The sequence below is a fragment of the Dryas octopetala genome, chromosome 2, assembly GCF_963921425.1.
Source record: "Dryas octopetala chromosome 2, drDryOcto1.1, whole genome shotgun sequence".
NCBI classification, from domain to species: Eukaryota; Viridiplantae; Streptophyta; class Magnoliopsida; order Rosales; family Rosaceae; genus Dryas; species Dryas octopetala.
The window spans coordinates 26831515-26840463 of NC_141367.1; the positions used below are offsets into that span (position 1 = coordinate 26831515).

General features: G+C 36.8%; 2 protein-coding genes across 2 annotated transcripts; one reads left to right on the plus strand and one right to left on the minus strand.

The window, feature by feature from the left end:
- The first annotated feature begins 671 nt into the window (after positions 1–671).
- Positions 672–2997, plus strand: LOC147294927 (Tetratricopeptide repeat (TPR)-like superfamily protein). Its single transcript, XM_086233011.1, has 2 exons — positions 672–936; positions 1464–2997. The coding sequence occupies exons 1-2, from the start codon at positions 712–714 to the stop codon at positions 2706–2708; spliced, it is 1470 nt and encodes a 489-aa protein (XP_086089137.1). The 5' UTR covers positions 672–711; the 3' UTR covers positions 2709–2997.
- A 1118-nt stretch (positions 2998–4115) lies between these two features.
- LOC147294928 (protein neprosin-like) lies at positions 4116–8137 on the minus strand. The gene is made up of 7 exons (XM_086230826.1): positions 7293–8137; positions 7077–7163; positions 6735–6950; positions 5999–6163; positions 5710–5763; positions 5468–5614; positions 4116–4751 (listed from the first exon to the last, which is right to left on the minus strand). The coding sequence occupies exons 1-7, from the start codon at positions 7668–7670 to the stop codon at positions 4374–4376; spliced, it is 1425 nt and encodes a 474-aa protein (XP_086086952.1). The 5' UTR covers positions 7671–8137; the 3' UTR covers positions 4116–4373.
- Between the last annotated feature and the right edge of the window lie 812 nt (positions 8138–8949).

Genomic DNA, 8949 nt, shown 5'->3' on the forward strand with positions numbered 1-8949 from the left:
TGAGTGTGCCACATATGCAATTAACGACATGTTTGACAGAATAGTTGACGAAGGTACTTGGGTGTGCAAAATCAGTAGTTGAGGTACCTCTGAGCAACTTTTTTTTTATTAGAGTACTCAAGTGAACAAAGGTGTATACTTGAGTTATCTGTGTGTAATTTACCTTTCTTTTATGTGTGGGGACTGTGGGAGGGAAGTTTGAATTTGAATTCTCTGAGTATACCAATACATGCTCTTAGCTATTTGTGTCGGCTACTAGAGTTTCAAATCTTCATCACATTTCATGCTATGATGTTAAGTATGAAGAAGTGAGTCTAAAGTGGTGAGGCTTATTTTTAAGAGAATTTTGTTCGATCACTGAAAAGTTTTCTGGGTGAAAAACAATTGTAAAATAAATTATTGAACAAAGTTATTTAATCAGTAATTGACAACAAATTCTTTTCTAATATGAGATATAAGTGAGCGTTCGAACTACTGTTGAGTGTTCAGACACTCACATTCACAAGTATTAACAAAAAATAAAGTAATTGACAGGTAGGGGCAAACAGCAGTTCATTTCCCCGGCCCAAACCTACTATTCTCAGCCCAAGGCCACGTGTTAGGCCCAAATTGTATTTCCAGCCCAAAAATTAACGTCCGCAATCATTTTCAGCAAAACCCCCTCTAATCTATCACTCTCCTCTTTCGCAAAACCCTAATTTCAGAGATCCAATGGCGCTGCAACAGTTTGGGCGCACCAAGAGTGTGACGAAGCGGTCGACCAAGTACTTGGATGAAGCGCTATACGTGAGGCTCTTCAAGGATGGTGGCTCGGAGTTGAGCGTTCGACAACAGCTCAATGAATTCCTCAAGAGCCGCAAGCGAGTCTACAAATGGGAGGTCGGCGACACCCTCAAGAAGCTTCGCGAACGCAAGCTCTACTACCCTGCTCTCAAGGTCCGCATCCCCAAGCCCACAAATTGTTGTTGGTTATGCATTTGCCGCCTTCTTTTTACACAGTTAATCAATTTTTGAACTCAAAGATCATTATTTCCAGCTACTTGATTTGTAGAACTTAGGCAATGCACATTGTCGTGAAGAGAGAGCTAATAAGTAGCATATGATTCAATATACTTTAATGTGTATAATTTCCCAACTTAGTAAATGGGTGGAAGTTTTTTTGTAAATTTGGTAACTTTAAAAAACAAAATAAATTTGACATTTTGCTGTGTTAAAATGTGAAGCATGTGATGTACGAATGTTTGTCCAATCACCAATGTAATATATGTATTTTTTGTGGCTTTCAGCTATTCTATATATATATCATTTCTTTGTCAATTATTAGATTTTTTGGATGCTACTTAATTTGAATCGATTCCTTAGCCGATATCAGATAGTTCCCCTTATTGCTTGTTATGTTTCTTTGTTTTCTCTGTTCTAATCTGAACTGCAAGACATAGATGTTAAGCTGTTTCACATTACAGCTCTCAGAAAATATGGCTAAGAGGGGAATGATCAAGACAGTCAGTGATCATGCTATACATCTTGATCTTCTTGCTAAAGCTCGAGGCATTCCTGCTGCAGAAAATTATTTCGTTGATCTTCCTGAATCATCAAAGAACCATCTCTGTTACGGTGCCCTGTTCAACTGTTACTGTAAGGAATTGAAGACTGAAGAAGCCGAAGCTCTCATGGAAAAGATGAAGGCACTTAACCTTCCTTTAACATCCATGCCTTATAACAGCCTTATGACCCTTTACACAAAAACTGGGCAGCCGGAAAAGGCCCCAGCCATCATACAAGAAATGAAGGCCGGCAATGTCATGCTTGATTCGTTTTCTTACAATGTCTGGATGCGAGCTCTTGCTGCTGCCAATGATATTTCTGGGGTTGAAAGGGTTATTGATGAGATGAAGAGGGATGGTCGAGTTGCCAGTGATTGGACCACATATAGTAACTTAGCTTCGATTTATGTTAATGCTGGCATGTTTGAGAAGGCAGAAAATGCACTTAAGGAATTGGAGAAGAAAAATTCCCGCCGAGATCTTTCAGCCTTCCAATTCCTTATTACATTGTATGGTCGAACGGGGAACGTGCTTGAAGTTTATCGGGTATGGCGTTCCTTGAGGCTGGTTTTCCCCAAAACTGCAAACATAAGTTATCTTAATATGATCCAAGCTTTGGTTAACTTGAAAGATCTACCAGGTGCGGAGAAAAGTTTCAGGGAATGGGAATCTCGGTGCTCAACATATGATATTAGGGTAGCAAATGCTCTGATTGGAGCTTATGCTAAGGAGGGTATGCTAGAGAAGGCTATGGAGCTCAAGGAGCAAGCCTGCAGGAGGGGAGCCAAGCCTAATGTAAAAACCTGGGAGATCTTTCTGGATTATTATTTGAAGAATGGAGAATTTGAATTGGCAGTTGATTCTGTTGCCAATGCGATATCCATCGGTAGAGGGGACGGTAGGAAGTGGAGTCCATCACAAGAGATTGTCAAAACCTTGATGGGGCATTTTGAGAACGAGAAGGATGTTGATAGTGCAGAAGGTTTTCTGGAGATTTTGAAGAAATCTGTAGATTCCTTAGGGGTTGAGGTATTTGAATCCTTGATTAGAACTTATGCGGCTGCTGGAAGGACGAGTCCTGCAATGCGTCCTCGGTTGAAAATGGAGAATGTGGAGGTGAGTGAAGCCGGTAAAAAGTTGCTCGAGGCCATATGCGTGGAGTGAGTTTTGTTTTGTCGGGAAAATGGAGTTTTAATGGTCTGTTTTGGGGACCGATAATAAAATGTACGTTTCTGCGCCATAACGAGTAAGCAAAGGATTATTGTTGTAGCTTGATACTAGGGTTCAAGTCTAGTTTATTCTGCGTCTTACCGTTCCAAAGTGGTATTTACTATATACTAATCAAAATGTTTTGTGAAACTAAATGCTACTAGGATTTCTAGTAGTAGTAACACTCCAAATGTCATTTCTAGTATTTGTCCTCCAAACTAAATCCATGAAAGCCCATTTTACAGTCAAGTCCCAGAAGCCCAACTCACATTGGCTGGGGTTTTGCTCATCCCCCCAGAATCTCCAAGTTAATTAATTGCATAAAGTAGAACTCTTCTGAGATGAGCATAGCTTCATAGAATCATAGCACAAAGAGCCACAGCTAATTGCTATGCTACGTGTCGACTTATTGTAGCAGCAATGTGTCACTGTCTGTGACTTTCAGTCACCCCACCTGTACAGTTAGTGAGGTCATTAAGATGTAGTTGAAGAGCAGGCACTTTGGGCCATTATAGATGGATACTTATATTTGATCATTTGTCCAAAGTCAACACTCAACACTGAACAATGAATTATTCAAAATACCACTTCTCATTCATGTGGCATCATGGCATGTGCTCAAGTATCCATTTTCCACGCATTCTCTTAAGTTTTATTCATCCATAAATAAGTTTGACTTTTCGCTCCATTCACATCACTACTCACTAGCCACCGACTTGGCTTCTATTGTTTACTTGTTGCTTTGCCATATATTTTAGACTCAATTTTCACTGAAACAAATCTGGGTTATATGATAATGTCGACACCTTTTTTTTTTTTTTTTTTTTTTTTTTTTTTTCTATTAGATGAAGTTTAATTAAGAGTATTAATAATAAATAAAGTAAACTTTAAGAAAAGGACTGAACCCAAATTATGCATCGAGGCAATTTCGACAAATTCATGTAGGAACACGAAACAAGGACTGAGAAATTTGCTAAGCTACTAACATATTGATATATTGATTATGACTAAACTTCGGGTTTGGGGGTTCTAGTACTTGAATACATTTTTTTGTATTCTTTATTGCTTTTGTGTGTGTAACAGTGCTATTGTCATCAAAGGCAAGGAAGCTTAATTTTTTTATTTTGTTTCAAGTGGACCACATGCTAATGATACAATACATAGCTAGGCTAGACAAGCATATTGTGTTGGAACTAGTTTATGTTTTTAGTTTTTTGAGCCATTTTCCCCTCATTAATTTTTATTTTTATTTTGATCAATTAGTAATGAGTTGGAGGAGAATGAAAATTTGAATTTTGCCCAATTGGGTGGTGTGGTGACTGTGGTCCCATAATTCCAAACAAAGTACAAGAGAGAAAAAAATAAAAAATGACAAGCCATAGTATATTCACTATTTTTTTTTCTTCCAAAATTTACATAAGTCCCTAAAGGGTGGTATAATCAATGGATCACCTGTTAGTTGGGAGAAAAAGAAAGGGATTAACAAGGAAAACAAATAGAAGAATACCCCAAACTTAATTGCCGATGGGTTTCCAAGTGAAACCCAAATCACCCAAAAAGGAAAAAAGAAGAAAATTTTAATATTTATGTAAATATAAAATCTAGCTCTATACCTTCCCTTTAGGGACACCTCACATTTCTTCCAGGACCACCATAGTAAAAATAATTCCCCCAAAAGTTATTAATCCCTCCTTGTATGTCATAGCAATTTGGATGGTCTGCCAAAACCTTAAGGTTTGATAATGGGACTAAGCTATTATCCCAATCCACAACTTGCAAGTTTCGAAAATAGGAAGCTTTGCCAAAACCCTCTCCTGCAAAGTGTCCACTACCCATTTGGGTCGATGTGTGAAACCCAGAAGGCCTTGAATTCACAACTTCTCCACCAAATTGGACCATGCTTGCGTGGTTTTGAAGGTGAGTGAACAAGAATGATGGCCAGTATCCAACTAGGACTCCGGACCCGAATTCCAGCCACCAATTTCCATGCTTTGGATCCTACATGCACAACAATAATAATAAACTTTAACTTTTAGTTTCTTCATCTTCACTGGTTAATAATATTGATAACCCATTTTCATGTAAGACTTTTATGTAATGTACGTATTCTCTATCTGTCTCTCTCATCATGTGTGACCTATACAAGTACAAAATGTGTATACATCTTTGACATGAAAGTTTTATTCCATTTACATGATAAGAAGCATATGAGATTAATTAAGCATTATGGGCAAAAGCAAAACAAAGTTAATTGTCATGATGATAGGCTATAAAGTGGTTGATTGTTGATTAACTATAGGATAATGGGAAACCTTTGTGAAGTAAGTAACACTAGAGGAAGAGAATGAAAAGCAAATGGTAGAAGAGAAAGAGCTTCTTAGCTCTTTCTCTTAGGAAAAGAAGGGAATCTGGCAAAGCAGAAAAGCACGAGAGAATTACAGTACAGTACTCCATTATTTGGAATTTACCAGTGCTGCAGTGCACGCCTAGATAAATATTTATGCATTGAGTTTATTATAAAACAAATATTTATGTTCCTTTTTGGGTTAAATTTGATGCTGCAAAATTAAGCATATGGCGACCACATGTGACACTTCTAAATTTGTGGAGGGTCTGCCATGGACCGTCAGATTTGTAGACTTTTTAACTTTTCATGGTTTGAGGAAACTATGCACAAACATGTATAATAAGTTGGTTAATTAAGAGTGATTTACCTTCCAAATCAATAAGCTAATATCAAATTGTCCACCATTGTAGGCTGAAGTTGGAGAAATTGCAGCTCCAATGGCAATTCTGCTATTAGTCTGAACAAAACCCGAACACAGCAAATTGTAGCACCCAGTTGCTTGGTATGCGTCCGTCTGGCAATTAATAATCGAATCATTATGTTTTATATATAATTAGTATTAATTAATCTTATGCTTGAAGTTGAAGGAAGGTGATTTTGATTACTTACAGTCCAGTAAGTAAAGAATCTAGGATAGTTGTCCCCATATAGCTCTGGGCTGACCTGCAGACAATTAAATGATATTAGCCTCCATGGGCCTGGCTACTTTACACAAAAGAGAAACAGAGGTAGTTGAGCTGTGATTACTGCTTTAAATGTGAAATAAGTTCTGGTATTAAATGTGTTCAAATACAAATACATGTTATTGCGCGTTAGACTGTACCTTTCGTGAATTAAATTATTCAAAGAAAAGAGAAATTTGATTGAATATTTAGTAATTAAAGAAATATAGACATGCCTGCCAACCAGCTTCAATGGTGTTGAGGTCATCACCAAATGAACCAGAGATGACCCACATTTGAGACAAGCTGAATTCATATTGATTAGCAACGCGAGGTGCCCACACATTGATGCTGGCTTTGGCACCATAATATTGATCTCCACTCACATACCCAACTGCATGCTGCAATTCATAAAACAAAAAAAACACTGATCAGTATGTAATATTTTGATTTCAATTTTTGAAACCCTTCAAGGTTTAGTAAGGCTTCTTTTCTTTACTCTTTTGGGTGTGTAATAATTTTTCTTTGTAATTTGATTTTGAGCTTTGAAATCAGTGCAACTTCAAGCAGCAAAAGCAGCCATGAAAGTCTGTGATTACTACTAAAAGGATGAAGAACAGACACTTATGGAAACTTAATATTTCTCCAGGTACTGAGAGAAATTGATGTTGATTTTTATCAAATTGCATGTCAGTTCAAATGGGAAAAATCCAAAAAAAGAAAAAGAAAATGCTGCACAAAAGCAAGTAGATCACTGAGACACTGACTTTGGTCTCATATAAAAAAGAAGATGAATAATGACAAAAGAATAATAATAATAAAGCAGCTTCCTGTACCTACACTCTTCCATTCATTTCTTTAACAAGTCTTATAAAGGACTAATTGACTGAAATAAAATTATATGATTGTGACTCTTGGAGACAAGTTCTGGGATTTTCTCTGCTACATGTTGTTCATTTTACAAGCACTAACCTCATGGCCATTGCTGGATGAATCTCTTCTAACATGCCTTCTTAATTTCCTTCCATATCTTCGAACAGAACTTGCTCTCAGCATATCTTGCTCTCTTGTTCTTCTGATTGGAATGGTTCCTCCTGGGCATGCCGTACCCGCTGACTTGCTCCATAACTGAAAATCTTCACTGAGCATACTACTAGGATTCTGCCCTTTTGGTCTCTCCGGTGGATCCTGCAAATTCAAGCAAAATAAAAATAAAAATCAGACTTTCTAAGAACTTGTGCTTCACTTGCTTAGCTTAATTTGAGTTACAATTTCTAAGAACCTCAATGAAATAAGTAGAGGTTAAGTAACTACCAATGGCTTCTGGCCTTTTAATAGAGGATGATCAAAAGCTGGTTGCTGATGAGATAGAACACAATCTATAACATCTCCATCTGGACTCTGTAGCACCAACAAAGAAGAACCCAACACATAAGTCAAAAACAAAGGAAAAACCCAACATGTAGCAAGTTCAAAACAGAGGAAGTAAAAAATTGAGAAGTATGAATTATTAGGAGCAAAGTGAAATGCCTGAATTGTCCTGACAGGAGGCTTGTTGATCTTGTTGAGACGAGCCCTTATGATCTTCAGCTTTTTTAACTCTTCCTCCGGCCGGAAAGTCTGGTTGGCGGTGCGGTGGTCACTGATTTTGGAGGAGTGGACTACTGGACATATTGAAGAAGCCACAACAAGGAAGCAAACAAGAATAGGAATGATTGGGGAAATCTTAGACCAGCTGCTACAAGCCATGTTTGAGAGATTTTCTTGTTTTGTTTCTTTTGCTGAACCTGTTTGTTGTTGGTGTTGTCTTCTTCTGTCATCAAAATAATGCCATTTATTCATGGTTTTTGTCCACCGAAGCAATACACCTCCAACCAAATGATCCAATATCCAACACCTGATGACCATTCTAAGAAACCCAACTCACTCCCTCACCATTTCCAAAGCTTTTGAGCCCCAGAATAAGAGAAAGTTTTCTTCTATTCCTCTCTCTTCAGAGTTCCCAGGCTTATTCTAAGAGACTAAATAAGACCTTAGTTTATGTTCTGCCACGAGCTGATTAAAATAAGGTGCAAATGGGTTGTGTTTACTTAAAGGTTTGGCCATGTGGGTGTGGAGTTATAAATACTGGGTAGTGATGAAATCATGCTCAAATTTTTAAATTTGACTAAAAAAAAGAAAAGAAAATGAGATGGAGGAGAGAGAGAGAGAGAGAGAAGTTGTATGTGTTTCCAGTCTCCAATACAATGACTGAAACTTTAGCTTTTGTGTTAATTTTCTAGGGGAAATGGCTACTGATTTCTGTTATTCTTTACTTCTTGCTTCTGAGGAGATATGGGAATTACACTTGAGTCTGGGTTTCCAAAGTTCTTTGCTTTGGGGGTTGCCCTTTCTCACTTCCCTAGATGTTCTTTGTGTCAGCTCAGCTGGCTCCTCTGTTTATATTATATAGATATATCTCTCCCAATTTACCATTTTAATTAGTTTACAGACATAATTATTGCACTTTGATATTTTCATATTGTTGGTTTTATTAATCCTTTATTGGGTTTGGATAATTTCAGAAAATAAAAATAATATCTTATTAATTTTAATTTTTACTGAACTTGAAGATTATAAATAATTTATAATTAATGCTTTATCTTTCTTTATTTCTAGCATTAACTAATAAATTCCATCTAAGTACCATACCTTTTGAGTTTTGAGCTGTCGTTTTGTGAGATTGAGCCAATTTCTCAATGCGTCACTGTGTTGGGACGCTGAGCTGGCTGTGGGCATGCGTACTTGGTTATGTGCAGTGACTGCATGCTTATTTTTATGCACACACCCCATGCAATATTTTCATGCGCATTATGCTAATTCCATTGTGTTTAGGGGCTCTATCTTGATTTCTTATCTTTTATCTGCATTCTAAAAAATGGTTTTAATTGTTAGTAGATTGAATTAAAGTAAGTTAGTAAAAAATCACAAAAAATTATAAGTTTCACTCATAAACTCATGTAAAAGATTTTTTTATTTTTAACTACAATTTTTTTATGATGCCGCATGTAATCCTAACAGAGTTATATTTTTTTTTTTGTTATGATGCAATATGTAAAAAGTTTACACTTAATTTTGTTATGATGCAGTATATAACTCTTGTAGAGTTACAATTTATAATTTTGTAGAATTGCATTTTGTTAAATGA

Bases quoted from the DNA above. Each gene is read 5' to 3' on its own strand.
- LOC147294928 (XM_086230826.1), bottom strand. From the start codon at position 7,670: ATGGTCATCAGGTGTTGGATATTGGATCATTTGGTTGGAGGTGTATTG. The intron at 6,164-6,734 runs GTTAGTGCTTGT...TATGAATTGCAG, and splicing joins CATCCAGCAATGGCCATGAG to CATGCAGTTGGGTATGTGAG. The intron at 4,752-5,467 runs GTAAATCACTCT...TTGTGCATGTAG, and splicing joins TTAGCTTATTGATTTGGAAG to GATCCAAAGCATGGAAATTG.
- LOC147294927 (XM_086233011.1), top strand. From the start codon at position 712: ATGGCGCTGCAACAGTTTGGGCGCACCAAGAGTGTGACGAAGCGGTCG. The intron at 937-1,463 runs GTCCGCATCCCC...TTCACATTACAG, and splicing joins TCTACTACCCTGCTCTCAAG to CTCTCAGAAAATATGGCTAA.